Source organism: Polyodon spathula, chromosome 15 (genome assembly GCF_017654505.1).
Source record: "Polyodon spathula isolate WHYD16114869_AA chromosome 15, ASM1765450v1, whole genome shotgun sequence".
NCBI classification, from domain to species: domain Eukaryota; kingdom Metazoa; phylum Chordata; class Actinopteri; order Acipenseriformes; family Polyodontidae; genus Polyodon; species Polyodon spathula.
This window is the reverse complement of record NC_054548.1, coordinates 19,339,932-19,360,779: the sequence shown is the minus strand read 5'-3', so window position 1 is coordinate 19,360,779 and position 20,848 is coordinate 19,339,932. Positions and strand designations below refer to the sequence as shown.

Sequence of the window (20,848 nt, the reverse complement as noted above, 5' to 3'; positions counted from 1 at the left end):
GGTTTACAGTAAATATCTCCCAAAATTGAAAATCTATACTTTGGGGTGTGTGCAGTCAGCATCCAGGGAAAGGGGAAGGATATTATTAGTCATATTAATAGGAAACACTGATTGGGACAACATGCATAAGAAACATACATAACACCCCTTCTGGAGCTTGTCATATACTACACTTTAAAGTTCTTGCTCTTTCACACGAGTTGCTTGTTTTAATGTGTCACCATAATTACTGTATAATATCCTTTACATACCAGGCCTCCGGGGTAATGTCCAATGCCAGGCTTAGCAGACCCGTCACACTGATTTTAAATATATTTCAACACAAAAAACAATCCACAACCAAGCCATACATACACTGTTTGAGATAACATCCATATTCCTTTATTACACTAATAACTCTCCTTTAACCAAACTAGTCAGGTTGCATGTACAGTGTATGTGAAAGTGTAATTCTTCCCAGTGTGACCTTAAGTCCAGTAAATATGACATATTTGTGTTTTAACAAAAGATTTACATGTAATTTCGCCAACATGGTTGAACGGAGAGAAAGATAAAACAGGTGAGAAGATAAACCTTCAGGAGGCTCACATGGATCAGGCATTTTGAATTGGGCACAGATTATTCCATGTCCATATTTCCTATGCTTGTTGGATAAGATCCATGGTTATACCATGTTTTTCCCATGGTAGTCTCCAAAGCCACAATTTAGGCAGGATATGAATGCAGGTCTCTAAGTGGAGAAGCCATCTATGAAGCCAACCATGCCTCCTAACTAAATCTATGCCACCATACAGTTTGGAGCTGCTATACCTGAGTAAAGAGCATCATTATATGCTTTCATGACAACATCAGGCTTACCTAGTGTGTCTTTAAGGTTTTTTACAAGGGATCCTTTCTTCAAGCTGTTCTTGCGCTCCACGTAGTTTGATGGCACGTAGCCCGTCTTATTGGATGTGTTCCTTACCCTCCACCACGTTTTCGAGTCGTCGAGGAGCCACAGCCTCTCATTTTTCTTGATGTCAAGTTCTTGGTCCTGTTGCGCTGTGTAATCCCACTTGGCTATAACAATAACTTCTTCTGTCATCTTTCATGGAGTCCTTCTGCCAACAGAGACAGAGTAGATAGGCCATAGTTAGAGCAATAGACAAAACAGCACTGCAAATAAATTAATATTATCCCAGTCTGTATCAGCAAATAAGTAGGTACCTAAAGCAGAAATCCACTCCGTCAGAAATTAACTGAAAAAAAATGTAAAAATCATGGTCAAAAAATGTGTAGGCAGTCTCATGTTCCACAAGGGCCACTCAGAATGCTGCGTTTCTTAACGACGCAAATTGGGATGTAATTATATTATATATATATATATATATATATATATATATATATATATATATATATATATACACACACACACACACACACACATATACATATATATATATATATATATATATATATTTGCTTAAGATTTAAAAAATGTACAGATATCAACATTTTGTGATGTTATTTTAATTCTCGTTTCAAACAGTTTCAGCATGGTTTAATGTGTTGTTACAGCACACCACATTAGACCATAAGTCCTTTTTCTCCTCTTTTAAATAAAAGCCACAGTCAGTGCTGTCAACCCTGAATACACATACGATGAACACACTCACACAAAAACAGTTCCAAAGTAATAACGTGCTCAATGGATTTTCAATGTGTAGACAGCAGAAGGGCTAATAATGCATTTTAAAGCTGCAAACACAAGTCGAGAGGGGAAAAAATGTCCTTCAAATGTGCTTTCTCTCTCGTGTCTCCACTGCAGTTTCCATGTCACCCACAAATAGTGCTGTGACAGGATATTTTCAGTTCCCGGGCCAGTCAGCAAGCTGCTTCTCAATCGTTCTGACATGGCTGGAGATGGAGAGCTAAATGGAGGGCCAAAGGCTAGGATACCATATGAAATAAAGAGAGAGACCTAGATCATTGTATTGGTGCTGAAGTGCAGGTACCAGTAAGGTTACAACAGCTGTCCAATCTGGAACAGCAGAACCTGTGAAGTGTTCTTTTTCACTCATTTTCCTACATCCACCCCACAAAGCAATGTTGTCACTGTAGGTTACACAATGAGCTTGCTGACATGCAAACTCTACTATCACCGACAGTCTGGAAGATTTTACTCACCCTTCTGGCTTTCTTCTAATGAAATACTACCAGTGTTCTTGATTACAGTAAGAGCCCTAATAATGTACAGGATGCATCAGGGATGGAAATAAGACTACTATTGCTTTACATTCCAGGTTTTGAATGAGCACAAAGCTACAGTGTACTAATCATGTTCAACTGCACAGGAAAATAACATTTATCAGTGTCTGTTTACTACATTCTTTCACAATTTAGTTTCTCACAGATATCTGATTCAGTGGTCAAGAGTTGCGACGCATAGTGAAGAACTTATGGAGCTTAGGAGCAGTAACTGGCTCTGGTTGAGCCGAAAAGATGCTGATTGGGGACCGCAAGCATCGTAGAAAGAAAGCAACGTCGATGTAATGGAAGGTAAGTAAGCTGGGCTTAGCTGAGTGGCAGACGGAGGGGGGTGATGCTGGGACGCCAGAATCACTGTTGAGCCCTCTTAAGGTGTCGTGGGCTAGTCGACGAATGCACCAGAAAGGTAAAATAGGCTGATCCCTAAAGCCAGTATTAAACTTCAGCCATCAACACCAGGCAGAAGGATATCTACATCATCAGATGGAAGGAAATGCAGATGGATCACATTAGTTTACAGTAACAGAAGCTATGTCCGTCTTAGTTGGTGCTTATCTTGGTGAGAGCTGAGTCCTATATCAGCATTAAGTTTTAACATCCCTTCTCATGTAATGGAAATCAATCATGTGCACTTTTTCAGGCTTTATTATACCAATAATAGGTATACCTTCATGTCACTCTGTGAGCCAAATACATTAGGTTATAAATGACATCAAGCCCTGTTAAGACTCAGGAAGCAAAACAGTTTGCACTGTTTTCCCAAATGGTGTTTTTTGACTGATAACATTTTACATGAACAATGATAATGAAGTATTGACTGTGGTAAATTGCCAGAATGTCAGTCACTACAGCCAAACTGGCTTGCATGCATGTCAGTACAATACAACATTGTATACAGGCCAGGCTGAAGCATTATACAGCACATCTTTACTCAGAAGAATGCAGAGTCTTACCATATTTGCTCGAGTAAAAGTTGAGCTCCCACATCGTGAGGGCGAGATTCGGGTATTATTTTTTATTTATTTATTATTTTTTAAATTTTTTCATTTGTTATTGAAACAGATAGTATTTTTAGTGAAACAGAAATAAAAATTAACTCCTGAAATCGAAACTGTTAAAGTGCGCTTCAGGCGTTAGTTTTCCTAAATATGTATTTAGATATCATGAATGTGTTTGAGCGGCAGATTTGCAAAAATAATTTTATAAGCACTTCTACCTAGAACTGCCAGACACGTCATTTTGACGCGTATTACAATACAGTCATTTTTTTTTATATAGACAATGTTAAGGAATTTTTTTCGCCAAATCTTGAGATGTTTGCGTTTTGATTTGAGAGAAATTAGAAGCATTTGCTCTGGCAGCGAGGGCAACAAGGATTTGCTCACAACAATGTTAATGGAGGTGCGCTGTTTCCACAGAAGCACTCTGCTGCAGGGTCACACTGTAACAATCAGCCCTTAGCACAGACTGGGCCCGTGCAGCAAGTCCCACTGCAAAAAATGGATAAGGGTCTTTTTTAAATGAACAGGTTTGGTTTATAATGTATCGAAACATAACATATTGTAGCATGTTTAAAAGCGTTTTTATTTGTCTGTTAAGAAATTATAACTTCTCCAGTTTTGCAATATGTGTTACAGTATTTGTTTAGGGGTCAAAAGTCACCATAACAATGTTTTACGTGTTAAGAATTTGTAAAGAACATGACTGGCTAAGTGCATTTGCCACTGAAAAAGTCCAAAGTATATCTGCCTCACCTAAACTTACAGGTGCTGTGGACTGATCTTTTGTCAGTCCATGAAGTGATGTCAACTCTGTTGGTTCGTCTGCCTTGATACTAATCTACGACTGTATATCTCAAACTTCTGATGTCAGCAACAGCAATAGGCAGTTTGAAAACCTATAATCAGTCTACATGCAAATCATTCCAACGCTTCAAAAGCAGCTGCAGACGCCCTTGTTTTCTCCTCTTGTAACACCTGTTTTCTCAAGGCAGGGCATTTTGGGGATGTTGTTTGGTTTCCAGATGAAAAGTGTGGATAACATAGTATCACAAGCTATTTCAACACTAAGCAATATGTAAGAAATACTATTTCTAGACCTGTACAGAGGTCTGCAGTGTTGGAAAAAACTGTTTCTGTTAGGCTTAAACAATGGTGTTAGTGGAAGCTTATTGTTCAAATAAACCAGATTTGTGTTTTTAAGAGTAATGAGCATTTTACAAACAGATTAACTGGAGGCTATTCCACCTTTGATCAAAAGTAAAAACGCAAGTTTGGGTCCAAGGTCTGTTAACCACTTCAACTTCAGATGTAAAAATGAAACCCCTTCCCAGGTACCAGATTTTGAAAATAATAATAATAATAATAATAATAATAATAATAATGTTTTCAAACCTGTAATTACTATAAAATGTAAACATATGATGAATAAAACAAATAAATGACCTAAACACTATTTTCATTAACCCTTTATGTTCCTGTCTACTACATACTAAAAACAAGTTGTTTTTTTTTAAAGAATGAAAACAAAAACGCTGCTAATAACACCAATAACAATAATAATCAGCAAACAGTAATTTTCAAATAAAAATCAATCATCAAAGAGTGTGCCATTATCGACTTGATCTGTGCCATTTATTGAAATATTCAATACAACAGATCCCGGGGTTGCCTTCGCAACCACTGCACATTTTTCTTGCTTCTTTTCTTTTGTTTTCATTTTCTCAGCAGACCCTGCACCGTTTTTGCAGTCTCTGCTTCCCTTGTGTTGGAGGGATAGTCACAAATGTGTGTACAGGGCTACTTTGCGCAGGCATTGTGATGGATCTGGCTGCCGCAGACGCCTGCTTTATTGCCTTGTACCCATTGCTGTGTTCTGATAGCATTTCATCACAGCACTGCCATTTCAAGCCAAACAGCTCCCTGTTTGCAGCTGGCTTGCCTGTAAAGTAGGTGCATGCTCTTTGTTTGTACAGTTTGTACTGTTCTTTGCGCCACATCCTCTTCATCATCATCATCGCTAAGTGATAAGTCAGCATCACTTTCGCTAAAAACTATATAAACTACAACTAAACTACAACAAGTATATGTATGTGTGTGTATATACACACACATATACTTGTAAGAGTTGAATGGCTTCCTACAATATATCTCAGTCTTCTAAACGCCCACAGGTAGATTGGAATCGCTACATGACACACAATTGGATACAAATGTCATCTGCCCCCCCCCCCCCCCCCCCCCCCGACTTTCACTGCACGTTCCACAGTACTAGCACTGCCTTAGAGAATGAAACCTGAAACGCTAAACTGAGAAAACAATCATAGAATAGAATGGAAAACTTGATGCGCCCACGTACATGGTTCTGTAAGTGGGTTTTCATTTGACGTACATGTGTACGTCATGGTGTTGAAGTGGTTAATGGCTATTATTAGTAGAGAGCTGGCTCTCTGGATTGTACGGTTTCCTGGAAACATTTTGAGTTTCAGAGCTACCTGTCAGTTTTCTCCCTCCTTCCTATGATCTGAAAATGACCCATTTAGAACAATGTTCAATTAATAGAAATTATGTTCAAAGTTACAGCTCACATTTTACATAGGATGTTATTTTAAACTGAATTATTAAAGCTATGCTGGCAAGCAGTTGAGCTTCACTCAGGAGAAGGAGACAATTCTTAATTGAGTATTTCCCCATTCTGATTATTCTGTTTCACAGACCTTGAGGATCAAACACAGCATGTTGCTGGCCTTTGTACCCTGAAGGTGAGTGAGCATTTGCATAAAACCTGAAAAATACAAACTGTCAAGTTCTTTCAAGAAAAGAGGCTTGGCCAGCGAATTAAATTGGAAGCTTGAATTTAATTTAACTCAATTTAAACATGGATTGGAGACCTTGAATAAACTGAGCTGCCTACTTTTCACTTCTGAAATATGTAAGCTGACAGAATTCAATTTAAAATCGACCTTATTTGTGGAACCGGTCCCTAGAATTTGGCTGTTCAGTTTTAACAGTGTGACAGGCTGGCGAGTGGATAGCGGCGCAGAGACAGACTGCAGTTCAAAAAAATACTACTTTTATTATAAATAAACACAAAATAAAAGGGCACAAGGGATAAAACAAAGGTATTTAAGCACAAATAGAAAGACACAGAACAAGACTTACAAAAATAAAGGTTTCCAGGCTGGGCGATGCCTTCACTGGATCAGAAAATACAAAAAAAAAAAAAAAAAAAAAAAAAACACAAACAGCAAACCAAAAAACCCAGCAAGCACAAACCCCAGCTTGTTTCTTCAGCTCCCTCCTCTCCCTAATGGGCAGCTGAGGCCTCCTTTTATGTCAGGTGGCTGGGTGCTGATTGATAGTTAATTACTCTAATCAACCCCAGCCACCTGAACACAATAAACCCAGGCAGGTAGGGGAATTTAAATCCATAACTGCCAATTTATAAAGGGCAGAGCTCTGCTCTGCCACAAACAGTTTATATATTTCATGCTGCTTTAATTATTTTTCAGGGAATTACAGATATTTTTTGAAGGTGAATGTTTCTCTAAATTAGCATGTTTTACTGATTTATTCTAGAGTTAAGAACATGGCAAGCATCCCATAGAGCAAATCAATGGAAGTGCTGTGGACATGGACGGTTGCTTAGCTGCTAGAATAAGATGTTTTGAAAATGAGAGTAGTTTAAAACAAAACAACAAAAAAATACAAAAAAAAAAAAACTGTGGGCTAGATGGCAAAGAATTTGCATACAAGTTGGAATTTTACCAGTCAGAATTACAACCTAACCTTCCTGCACTGAGCTCAGATAATGTAAAACGAAAGTACAAAACCAGGACTACATTAGTGACATTAAATATATTTTGAACAATGTAAAACTGCCCAATAAACACTAATAATATTACAATACAAATGTGATTTTTAACAGGTTATCAGTGTCATGTCACAGGGAGAAAGCTACATAGCCCTGTTGCAAAGGACAGTAGTATCCTTGTATTTCAAGAGTAAAAACTACATCAGTCATTGAAGCAAAAATGCAGTACAGTAGTTATTTATTTTTTTCCCCGCTATTGTACAAAATGGATGGACTGAGGTGAAACACACACAGTAAAACAGTATGATCTCTGAGCTTCAAGTATTCCAATAGATCTGTGAATCATAACAAGGTTGTACTCATAAAACAGAAAATCTGAAAGGTAGTAACTGCAGCTCTAGGTATAAGGTTTCTAAGTAATTCCAAAGGAACTAAGACCAATAAAACTAATGGCCCTTTGCTGCCGATGGCTCATATCCAATGTCACATGTGTTGTCTCTGGAGGGGATCCTGGGTTCACAAAGATATAGCTGACCGGTGTTTGTAAGAAAAACCTTCTGCCAAACAAAGCAAACACCCTAAATAATTTAGAGGTCATTCCAATTAGCTGCTGCTTAAAAGGGTGCAGTCCCGTTGGTATTGAAATCCAATTTTAGCCCATTTTATTTACCTTTGTAACATTTTCACTTTTCTCTACATGCAGTTGAAATGCCGCAAAATAACTGATCCTGTACATGCAACCACAGTTCCTCTGTACCGTGGTGGGATTCCAAAAATATACAGTGCATTTAATAGTAAAACAAGGTGGTGTGTTTTTTACAGTGGATATTATAATTTGCTTGCATATTGTAAATGTACAATCTAACACTTACAGTAAGCCAATTAATGGTCTTGCTCTTGGTAGTTTCAGAAACAAAACGGGAATGCAATGCGGCACCCGAGTTCCATTTAATATATTTTATGGAGTATCATTAAGTAAAGATTTTGCTAATTTGCTGACCATCTGAAATGACTGAATGGAAAACAAGGGGAACGGTATATTTGTATAATTGTATTTGTATAATTTAAATCAGAAAGCAGGACTTCCTGTCCTTCTCTGTCCTTCTCTCTGGGACCTCTGTACAGTACTGTAAATGATTGCTTTGCAGATATTTCAGGGAGGAGACTCGCTAAATATGTTGAGCAAAATGCTGGAGATGGACTTAGACCTTTTTATTTGTCGTTTTATAGATACTTTTCCTGTAGGCTCAATTTCCATAACTTATGTCAAACTTTGCTTTTGATTTACCAGAAAAATGATATTATTAGCAAGCTGGAACAGTGACTAATAACCACACTCTGGTGACAGACACAATGCTGTGATGCGCATGTGAGCTAAAACTGTTAAATTAGAAGGCTGTTTTTTCTGTCAGTACTGTAAGATGTAAAATATTATTTATAAATATTTATCCAATTCAAAAACTGACATTGTTTAATAAATAAAACAAACAAACAAACAAACAAACAAACCATCTACTTGTGTATGAAAGCAGTGTTACAGACTTGAACGCTGCTTGTAAATTAAATTGTTCAGAGTTAATGTGAAGCATATTAATCTGGATAATATATCTTCCACTTACAGAGGACCCCTGGACGAAACTACATTGCTGTGTTAAGACACGAGGAGGACTCACAGAAACAATGGAAAGTGCATTCATAAAGTGAGGGGATAAAAAGAAAGTAGGAAACACTGGAACAGTAAATCCATCGTGCTGATACACCCCCCGCCTTTATAAATTTACTGAACAGTTTCTCCAGTGAATTGTTTTTCCTTTACCATTACAGTAATATATTTCTAAACAAACAATAAATCATGGAAAACAATATTATTTGCAGCTATTATGCCGCCATGGATGACATCATAGTTGAAACGCTAGAGTTTTTTTTTTTTTACTGCAACACTATCTTCGGCAATTCAACACATGTTATTATCACTGGCATCTACCAGAACCACTGTCCATCACCCTCTTAACCCTAGAGATCAGCACTACTTCCAGATTCACACAGCACAGCTCTTCTGTCAGTCCAGGGAGAAAACTGTCACAAGACCAACGCTTGCTGGAAACTCACTTGCCGTAAGATGATTTCAACTCTTCTCTAATTAATGGTAAGAGACACAACATTTCCAACACTGCCCACTCCCTCAGTGAATCAGTGACTCAAAGAATCAGTTTTCCTCCCCTCTGTGTCTTAAAATTATCTTACTGACCACTTTACACAAGTTCAACAGAGTAGGGACAGATACTATTTTATCTAGGCTACATGAATACATTTTCAGTACAATAAATCTCCATCATCAACACTGCCATTGAGAAGTTATAATATAACGAAAAACCATAACATTGTGCACTCAGGGCATACTGTGCTGTATTTAAAGTGCCAATATAATTTCCCCATTTTCAGATCTGGATCAATTTTCTCTCAACACCCCCCCCCCCCCCCCACCCACCCAACACATAGGCTTGTTAAAGCCACTGATTTCCTCTGTATGGAAACCAAAAAAGTAAAAACGGGAGTACTGCTCTATTAAAAGGCCTTGTTCAATAGGAGTGAGTCACCAATGGTCCTGGCTGTTCACTTTTACCCTTCTGGAAAATGCTGAAAGTCATGTAATCTGGAAAATAAATAAATGCTGGGGCACTGTGTCTTTACCATTAGATTCTGTGTAATTAGACTGGCACATATTTGTTCAATAAGGTTAAACATTTAAATAACTCAGTCTAGAGAGTTGTGTAGAGAAGAATTCCTGGTTTTGATTTAATTGCCATATGTTCTACTGCCACATATATACTGCAATAATGAACTTGAAGCAATACTAATTCCTGATCCAGCAGCAGCAGCAGCAGTAGGTGGTGACTGAAAATGTAACAAATTACATTTGGGAGGCGCATTCATTTTTACATACATTGATATAGTGCTGGGATGAACACGAGATTTTCATGTCCAGATATTTGCTCAATTTAAATATTCGTTCGGACATTCATTTATTTTTCAAAGGTAATAAAAACCATTATATTGCTCTGAACAGCATAGCGGCAGGGAGTGCAGGCAGTGGCCCCTGTGTGTGTGTGCCTTTATTTTACAGCAAGACCTTACAATATGTAACAAGTTAAAATACAAAAATATCCCAGGAGTAAAGAATAAGTTTTACCCCAGTGAATTAACTACAAAACAAAACAACGGATGCCAAATAGCAGTTCAAGTTAAACTATGTTTTGTTTATTCCAGAAATAAATAGTACATAAAGTTGACAATGCATTTTAATTATTTTTTTAATTCCTTGCCATTGCCTTTTTGACAGTAAACAGTGGCCATCTGTGTTTTTTGCATTTGCACATTTTTATTATTATATATATATATATATATATATATATATATATATATATATATATATATATATATATATATATATATATATATAAAATCTCACATATCACATGGACATCTTTTTTATTTGCCATTTTTTTAAATTGTCGTGCAAATTCTGGTGAGACGGTAATTTTTGTCATTTGTACCAAATACAAACATCTCGTTTTTGTATCCAAATACATGTCAAAAAATATTCGTTGAAATATTTGTCCCAGCACTACATTTGTTCAAAGACAGTAAATTCCGCTATTACCTTTTTGAGAAGAGATCATTTAGAGACCTGGTATAAACCCAGTTCTATCTGGAGGTGATGGTTTTTCATTAAGAACATCCCATTCTAGTCTATTTACTGTAGCTAAAGAATTAACCCAATATGGCTTCATACCCACAACACCTTTTCAGACCAAAGTTCCATGATCTTATTTATGCTAAATCAGAGGACCAAGTTTTCACAACATCATGAAAAAGTCTGGTTTGGGGTACTGGGGAGGAAAGCTACACCTTTGCTCTTCTTTGACAAGGTTTGTTGTGGTGTTATAATCCACAGATCAAATGGCATGACTTATTCATCCATACAGCACATAAAAAAATGCAATACAAAATCAGCCCCTTGCAAAGCTGTGGCTTTGTTAATACAGTTTGTGGATTTCGATTTAGCGAGCTCTGAACCTTCTTTATGACCTTTCAGGCCATTAGGTCTGCTGTGCTACTTCCCAACACCTTTGCTGCCAAAAAAATGTAATCCATGCAGTGCACACCCAAATGGTGGCTGCATTCTACTGCATATTACTAACAAAAACTGAGTTTAATCCCACAGGAACTTTGAAACCAAGGAAGAGTTTAGCAGATTTCTCTGAGGCCCTATAAGAATGACTCCAAGGACTGAAGAGTATATTATGCCAGCTGTCCGATTCATAACAGTATTATTAGTACTATTTAAATACAGTAACTAGGAACCGCTCCAACTTTAAGTCATATCTGCCTGACAGTAACAGCCCTGTTAAAAGAGTTAAAAGTAGAAATAATTGTAACAGCCAGATTAGCTTCAAGGAAAGTACAGTTTTCCACTTGCTCTGTGCAAAATGCTACACAAGGTAGGGATCACAGTATATTTCTGTAAAACACGTAAAACAGAAAGTCCCAAAGATGTAATTCGGCCCCAGTGGAAATTAATGACACCAACCATATACTTCTATGAATGTAACAGCCCTGTTAAAAGAGTTAAAAGTAGAAATAATTGTAACGGACAGATTAGCTGTGTAAGCAGTTCAAAACTGCAAACCCAAACTGCAGTGCTGAAAATCTGCTTGCAGTTCTTTTCATTGCCGCACAAAACGAAAAACAGCTTCTATATCTGGGATCAAGTAAAAAAACAAACAAACAACACATGCTTCCCCAACCCGCACCGATGACACCGTTTCACTATGAAGTATACTTTTTTTTACTTTGTGAACGACAGTCACCTTTTCACATAGCTGAATAATTGCTGATTTACATTACAAGGGCTCTGTGGCTAAATAAATTGCTCATAAGCGTCAAGCTCACTAATGATGTTTTTCAATCCTCCATCCAAGAACTGAGCTCATACAGTAGCACTAAAGCTCACATGGACGAAACAGTAAAAGGTTATTTTAGAGAAACGCATGCGGTTGCTGTGGTGGCTCAGTTTTCAATACCAGGGAGCAATTACAATATGTGAATGTTTTGCATCTTATAATCTCCACTCTACAGGTCACACTGGAATTGGTTCCAGCAGTGCTGAGTGTAGGAGCTGGTGGATGTGCTCTCTTATTTTGATGGGGTTAGTAGCTGTCCTTCAGAAGGCAAAAGAAATGTAAAATACGGTAACTGCAAATCCTTTACCACAACAGCACAGCAAAAGCATACCACCGCTATTTCCTCTATCTTTTTCTCTATGGGACAAAGCGACAGGGTAGAACACACTACTGTATATAGAATTTACTCACTCAGTACACCTGAAAATATTATCATGCACATGAGACTAAAAATGTAATTACTTCAGGCAATACTGTACAGAAAAAAACAAAATAAATCAGTTCAGTTGAAGTCAATAAGATACAGCAAGCTACTCATTTGGCGCAATCAGTACAATTTGTACAGGAATCTGCAGCTCGTAAAACCTGAAATGGCTCAAATTGCTCTGCAATTAGTGTCTTATTTCCATCCCTGCACTACATGCAGATTTATTCTGGCATCTGGTATTATAAATTATGCTAGTAATGAACGACATGTTGATTCTACATTGCTTTTAGGGGTGGGACAAATATCCGACTATCCGAACGCGAAAATAAAATATTTGTATTCGTCAGAAATGTGTATTGTGCATTTTTTTCTTAGTTGTTTTACAGTAAAACATACATAATAAATTGTGTATGTACATAATGCAGGGTTTATTTTAGTAATCGGCTACTGTGACAAAATGTTAGTGACGGAAAACAGCCGGAAATAAGCATCATGTTTGTTTGCTCTTCTGCTTCATTCAGATATTGCAATAAATATGGCAAGTGGCATATTTTGACAAAATAAACTAACAAAGTCTGTGCAAGTGCCAACAGCTGCTCTCGATCCCGGATTTAAAGTTCTTAAGTTTCTTTCTGATGTCCAAAAAAAAGAAACCAAAATAGGAATTCAGTCCAGATTACACGCACGCAACCCAGAGTAGGCAAATACTGCACACGGATGACCCGCCTCACGTTTTCCAACACTGTCCCAATTTGTAAGGGAAATGTTCTGCACACCGGCAACATTGACTGTCAGAGAGGGTTTTTTCAGCAGCCGGACGCAATTCTGTTTCTTAAAAAAAAAAAAAAAAAAAGAACTTTAAAAAACAACTAATATATATATATATATATATATATATATATATATATATATATATATATATATATATATATATATATTAGTTTTCAATTATTACCTGTTGGACTGTAAAGTGAACAACACAAGGGTGAGTTTACTTAAATTCTATAAAGGCACTTGAACATGTATTGCGAACGAAATGTTAATGCATTTAAATTTCTTTATTGGTTGGTATTTGTTAGAACTAAGGCATGAAGTACTCCTGTAATGTCAATAGTACAAGCAGGTGCTGTGTTTTTCTGTTTTTTTTGTTTGAATGTCATCCGTAAGTATGAGTATCTCTCCAATTAAAATAATTTTCATTTAATGGCTTTTTTCTGAATTTCTAAACAAATATATTTATCTCGGACAAATATCCGAACATAAAAAAACAATGATCACCCCACCACTAAATCCTTTCCACTGTATTGCCATGTAGACTAGGAAAAAACAACACTGCTGACATTGGATGTACAAGGTTCATTGTCTATTGCTATCGGATAAGGGAATAGGTGCCATGCATCAACACATGTCAAGCAAAGTCTTTAGAATGAAGGTGTGATCAAAGCCGATCTGGTGTTCCGCCACATTTTGCTGCTGTCTCTAATTAAGGATTGCTGCTGATTCATCTTCCCTGCCGACAACATATGCGGCAATCGTGCTAGAACAAGACACTAGCTGTTTTGGGGCTGTTCTGGGGTGTTTCTGTGTTATGATGTGTTGTTATTTTATTAGTTAGTTAGTCTGTTGTGTTTTATAAATGTTTAAATGTTTATAATTCTTAAATTTGTTTTATTTGTCTGCTATGTCTTTTCATCTGCCAATCTCTCAGCATCCTTATTTTTGTTTTTCGATTTTATTTTTCCTTCTTATAAGAAACATTTAAATAATATACTTTGTTTAATTTCTGTAAAGTCACATTGGATTAAAGCATCTGCTAAATAATTTAATAATTTTTATGTGGAAAAGCTGAGGAAACACAGGGAAATCCTTGCAATACATTTACAATCAATTGATAGATGGCTGAAATCACTTGATTTCAACGCTTGTTCATTCTTTATATTCCATTTATAATTACATTTTATTGTCCTACAGTCCTGCTTTTTTTAAAATATTATTTGAACATATATTGGGAGATGGGAATTTATTCAGCTATACATAGCATTTGATCAACACCAACTTGTTGAAATATATACTATACTCATTTCTTCTGGGGCCGCTCAGGCAAAATAATCTATGGCTCAGTCTATTACAAAGGCCTTTAAAATACTTTATATACCAAACTCAGGAAACCAGTAATAAAAAGCCATCTAAAAATCAGGCTGCTGATGAAGCACAATGGAAACTTCAAGGAAAGTATAGTTTTCCACTTGCTCTGTGCAAAATGCTACACAAGGTAGGGATCACAGTATATTTCTGTAAAACACGTAAAACAGAAAGTCCCAAAGATGTAATTCGGCCCCAGTGGAAATTAATGACACCAACCATATACTTCTATGAATGTACAAATGTCAGGTTGTTCTGCTACATTATGTAAAGCTACAATGTAATCCAGTCAATTCTTTCCACCTTTTGTAATGATTTGACACCATCCGGAAGCAGCCGAAAATGCAGATTTCTGACAGCCAACACTCCAATCTCCCTTAGCATTTCCTGACTTGTCAAGTCAGCTTCAACCACCTTTGTTACGACGCAGCAAATATATGTATTTTAGGAGAAGATATCTACCGGCAGCTGTTGCTGTCGCTTGGCACGTATTTGATGGCAAAAAAAACATGTCCCTGTCCATCAGAAATTACTTCACTGATAGTAATCAAAATAAGTATCAAATGTGTTTGGTCTTGCATCGATTTACCACCTTGCCAGAATTTGTGTGACATTTTCTAAAATAAGAAGTGGAAAAGCAGCTCTGTCTGATATGTGGGATATTTATACACTTTTGTACAGTATTTTGTTTCTCTGTACAGTATGTCACTTTCTGACACTAGCCCAACTTGCAAGAGAAATAATGTTACATATATTTATCAATGCTTTATATAGTGAGCAACATTTTGTTTTATGATCCTTTTTTCTGTTTTGAGGAATTTAATAAAATGAGAATGAAAACATTAGTTTTATTCATTGCACAGTACAATGTCCCCTTTTCCACACAAGTGTTTATTTAGGTTAAACTTAGTTTCCACTTGCATGTCAGCTAAAAAAAAGCACACTGTAAGTAATGCTATTAATATGAAAATATGTCTTCGGCCAATTTGTTTATTGCAAAGACACTACTACTGTTTTTCTCTGAAATACACGCAAAAAAAATGTTGAACACACAACTACAATATGACATCCTTTGCTTTTTAGTTAATTCAGTGGGGTGAAGTAGTCCTTCACAACCTTTTTCAAGTTCTGGAATATATATATTTATTTAATTAATACAATTTTATACTGTAGATAATGGCTTTAATAATGTTTTGCAAATGAATGAATATTCAAATGTTTGTCTGAACTTAATATCCAAAGATGAAAATACCAAGTTCGTCCTCGCTCTAATTTATTGTATGTTGTTCAAGTAATTTTTTTCATACATGAGAAACAGTGGTGATCCATTGACAGTCCCAAATAAGACAATTTATTTCAAAATAATCTGCAGTTACTATATTCTCACACCAAAATGCATTCTAATACAGTATTAGAAAACATCCTGCCATTTAAATAATACAGATCAGAACACCAACAGATTAAGATCGCAGGTAAAATCTAAATATTAAGTAGTTTCACAAAGAAGCGTTATAATGAGTCTTCTTTGTTAAAGAGCTATAATCCAGTATTAAACAGTAAGTTTCACATCCTGTCGAGTGCGGTTTCAGATTTTTGTGACAGCTTTGCTTCGCACCGACCTCTCAGTGTTTCCTTTCCGGTTGGGTGCACCTCTAAAGTCTTCTCAGCTAAACTATTGCAGATACAGATGTGCAGAGCCTCGTTTCCATGCACCACTCAACTCGGGTTGAAAACCCTGCTACCCCTGATACTGCGCTTCCATGTTAATTTTGCCAATCAGTCTTGGCTGCCAATCCAAGCTGCCCCTTGGATTTTTTTCGGACCCTTTCCCAAAGCGGGCCAAATCGGGATGGGTGGAAGGAAGTCACAAAACTGACCACGACCAGCAATTCAACTCTTAGCCTTCTATGGTCTACCAACATTTTTTGCACTGAAGCACTGCATCTTTTATATAAAAAGTAAATAAAAGCTATAGGTAATTTAGAAATCCTCAAAAAGAAAACTACATCCAATATATTGTAAATTTAACTGGCTGGTGTACTAAGGAGAGAGGAGGCAGTATCACCCATTTCATAAATTGTACCAAAGATTATCCGCTCATTACCTTAGAAACACTGTATCACAACAGCTTTACGACATACTTTGAGACATGTGAAGCAGAGATCGTTCTCTCTCCCTGAAGACAGGCCCAAATCTGGTGCAACAATATCAGACCATCATTATGGAATTCACAACCACTTAATCTTTGTTTATAGTTGCACAAACTGAAGCCTCAGCCTCTCCTATAATGGACTGATTCCCAACACACCTGGTACCTGACATGCGACAGATGTTCATTCCTGAAAGAATGTTGCCCTTCACCTGCCCAGAGAAATACACAACGGGCTGTTTCCAATAAACAATGGATTGAAATGTTCATTCATTTACATTTAACAATGACTAAAAACAACTGACTATGGTGCTACTGTCAGCGCTATAGGATGGAATTGCTCTAGGGCAGCTTTATTGCTGCACTGACAGGAATGTTAAAAAGACCAATTGCTTGTTTGTTTTCCAATCAGCCCACAACTCTCAGATGTGATTATCAGTACAGTAATAGTACTAATTGGTTATCAATCAGCTATCTTTCTAACATTCAGTGCATCAGGCCAGAGTTACTATTTTTTTTTTTTTTTCTTCCAGCCATTGTTTCACAATGGGTTTGTCCTTGAAGCCTCTGTAGGGGCGCTGTTTCCTGGTGTGCTGTATTCCAAGAGTTGGTTCTGTTGCCAGATAATTAAGTTTCCAGGTTGAATCTATGGCTTCAGCACTTTTGTCACTATTTTGTCAAAATGTGAACCCTAATGCACTGCAGTATGAGTCTGTCACACATACCATATGCAGTGATAGTTGCTTTATATATTTAACAAATCTTCAACATACTGTAGACTCCTAGCCTCCAATAAAGCTCTCAGATTTGGTTTGGGAATAATAAACTGTTCATTTTATACAATGGTATGCGAATATAAGGACCCTCATAGGCATGTGTGCTGGGTTCCTAATGTTTCATTCTAACTAAGTGCACCACGAGTGGAAAGATAAAAGCACCAAGACTCTAAATTTTCAATTTAATGTAGATGATTACTGAAAACAACAAAACAACCTGAAGGTCCCCCACTCTCTTCTGAAGCAACTGTTAACATTTCAAAGCTGTAAAATGATGTGCGGCATTGTAAAATGATTTATAATTAAAATTGCATATTTTGTAGATTTGATGTGGTATTTTAAAAGAAATATGGCCTTTCAACTGAACATGCTTCATCAAAATGGTTAATGGTGGCGGTGGATGACACAAATTAACAGATGCACTTGCATACTGACTCAAACTAAGGTAATCAAAATGGCAATTTTTGCCAATTGTATGACTCATTTTCACTGCTTGGGATGAGCAGTACACATCTCTTTCTGCATGCACACTCTCTTATGTCTTAGCATTAAAAGGCACTCACGTTAGTGAGTCTAGATCAGGGAATTGGGAAATGCATAAATTATCGTATGCTCACCCAGGCTATGTTGGAATATACCCATTGCTCCAAGTACCAAGGCGGCAGGAAGCCACAAAGATGCTTGTCCATTAACTCACAATAAATACTTCTACATTATAATTCCAATGGGACCAATTAAACTAGTTCAGAATCAATAAACTGATTAAAGCAACAAGATAAAACCATTATAAACTCAAAGTACAGTAACTTATGAATTTAAACTTGATAAATGCAAATCCTATGAACCAAGGAATAAATACACAAAATTATATTTCAGCATCCAATTATTTTACCTGTTTTCCTCCACCAATTAAGAATTTCAAAATAGTTTTGTTATTTTTTTATGAACTGTATCTTTACTGTACCTATCAAATCCCAAACCATCAGGCAAGCTAAAACCTCTAGATCTCTTATGAATAGAAGTTGGCAACAAATAATCATATTGTAGCTAAAAATATTTTAATGGGATCAGTAGTCAAATCAACTACAGTAATTGCATATTTATATTTAATGAGATAATAATTCCTCCTCTATTCATAGCTATGCCCATGCTGATTCATAATTATTACACTAATACAATTACATACAGTAAATAAACAGAATGCAAAAAAATCCAAAACATTTTAACGCAAAAGCCCCCATTGCTCAGAATACATTGCCATTGACATTGCATGTTCAGAGACAGTCACGGCAGAACAAACAAGGATAACGAATGCTGGCATTTAATGTTAGATGTTACTGTATACAGTATCCTTGTTGGAAGGGTGGTGTCAGCCTCTCTGATACATACTGTAGCTACAATGCATTACTTTTCTCCTCTACTCTAAAAACTGTCTTGACTGCTGCAAAAATATCCTATCTACTGTATCTCGGCTACTATATCCCAGTCCCACCCTTTAAATAAATGAGTCAGACTACTGTAACTCGCCTATGTTCTTTGCCCTTCTGTTTGTATTTATTAATTTGATTTGCAATATTAGCATCCTTTTTCATGGTTTCGCGTTTTACATTTTGAACACAATCTCTCTTACATCAGTCAGAATGTCCTCTACTCAAACAGTATGAACCTCCAGTATCAAAGTATTATCAACAGGATTGCTTCCTGTCACTTCAGGATTAGGACACAAATTGAAATGAATAGCCTACAGTAGACTCAAAACCTGACTAACCTACAAACAATAAAAAAAAAAAAAAAAAAAAAAAAAAAAAAAAAGGATTCAACAAGGAACTGGGGAATGCCGCAATCCAGGTCATAATGCATACAGTAGTTTTGTCAATTGTATGTTTGTCTAATACATTATTCTATAAGCCAGCTGCTGCCGCTATTCAATTTAACTGAACCTCTCACTGGAGCCATTCTGCAATACACTGAATTCAGAATCAATCATTACTGGCGTTGATACCACACAGGTTATATGTTGTGCTGCTAGACTGATAGAGTGCACAAGCTACAACATATACTTGCGCCTAAGAATGTTTCTGATGTATTCTATTATGTTTTGCGTTAGGTTCCATCATTTGCTAAGCAACTGAGGAATGACAAAAAATGTAATAAAAAAAAAAAAAAATTACATATTCAATTCCCCAAACCCCCATGAAAATGGCAATGACACATTCCTTAAAATGAGTCAATGTGTTGCATCTCAATAGATTTATGGCTGTGAAAGCCTGTATTTTCAGCAGAAGCAGAGAAGAAAACACTGTACAGTAGCAGTGCATTCCGATCGCCATGGCAACTGTGGAATGATCGATTGTCTTTTTTGAAAGCGGGCCAATCTTAACCAAAGCCTCTACAGACTTTTGTTCAGGCTTGGACACCGGATTAAATCAACAGTCCATTGTTCTGCAGAAGTTAACTTCTAGTTTAATTTAACTGTGCAGTCATATTAATACAATATCGAATAACCACCTGTCAAAATGCATGACAGGCACTTACAGCCCCCCACTTGCTAACCCTAATAATACATTACACTTATTTTAAGGACCCCAGCAACACCGAACTGTACATCTTCCACTTCATCCATCCGAAAATCCTACTGGGATCTAATTCAAATTGGATGCACTATCCAAGGCACAAACACATCCATATTCGTTCAGTCTAAAGCCAATAAATATCTGGGTCTGACAGGCACGATACAGAACTGTTCCTGAACCTGAAACCAGGGCACTATTTCATCTTTTCTTCCTTTCAACTCAGATGCTAGAATTTACTGGTAATGATTCTAACAGCAATATGTAGTTTCTAATGGCCATTTTATTTTTTGTGCTAAGCTAAACACACTGAATTATACCCACCTGACATTGAGTTCTACTAGGAGACATTTCGTTGCAGGCTAAAGAACGAGTCCTCTGAGAATAGTGAGAAACAATGCATTCAATGTGGAAAAGAACAGTAATGCATCCTGTGCACCTTCCTTTTCTTCTGAACTCACAGAGCTTCTGAATGCTGGCACCCGGCGACATGGAGAAGATGGCCCTTCACATACCAGCATCAGAGAAAAGGACTGATTGTTTCTCAACCTGTATTGTTTAAGCAATGCCATATACCGCAAGGGCAATATGAAACATATTTCCTCAGGTACTTGAGTTTATTGCCTGCAATAACATGTGACCAGAGTGCCGATCTTCCAGAGGAGTAAACGTATACCGAATGTGCCTGTCGTGATCCTTGTCATGTTCCTATGAAAACAACTGAGCCGGACTCGAGAAGTTAGTCTCTCTTAACCACTCTG

General features: G+C 36.8%; 1 protein-coding gene across 3 annotated transcripts in view; it reads right to left on the bottom strand.

The window, feature by feature from the left end:
- Positions 1–20,848, bottom strand: part of LOC121328151 (cytoplasmic protein NCK2) — a 64,052-nt gene that overhangs the window by 19,848 nt on the left and 23,356 nt on the right. For 2 of the 3 annotated variants that reach the window (XM_041272666.1, XM_041272668.1), the window contains exon 2: positions 859–1,100. In XM_041272666.1, the coding sequence (XP_041128600.1) occupies positions 859–1,084 (226 nt within the window). In that variant the 5' untranslated portion in view covers positions 1,085–1,100. Of the gene's footprint in view, positions 1–858; positions 1,101–1,206; positions 1,241–20,848 lie in introns of those variants that run through there. The other variant, XM_041272667.1, reaches the window with a different exon arrangement.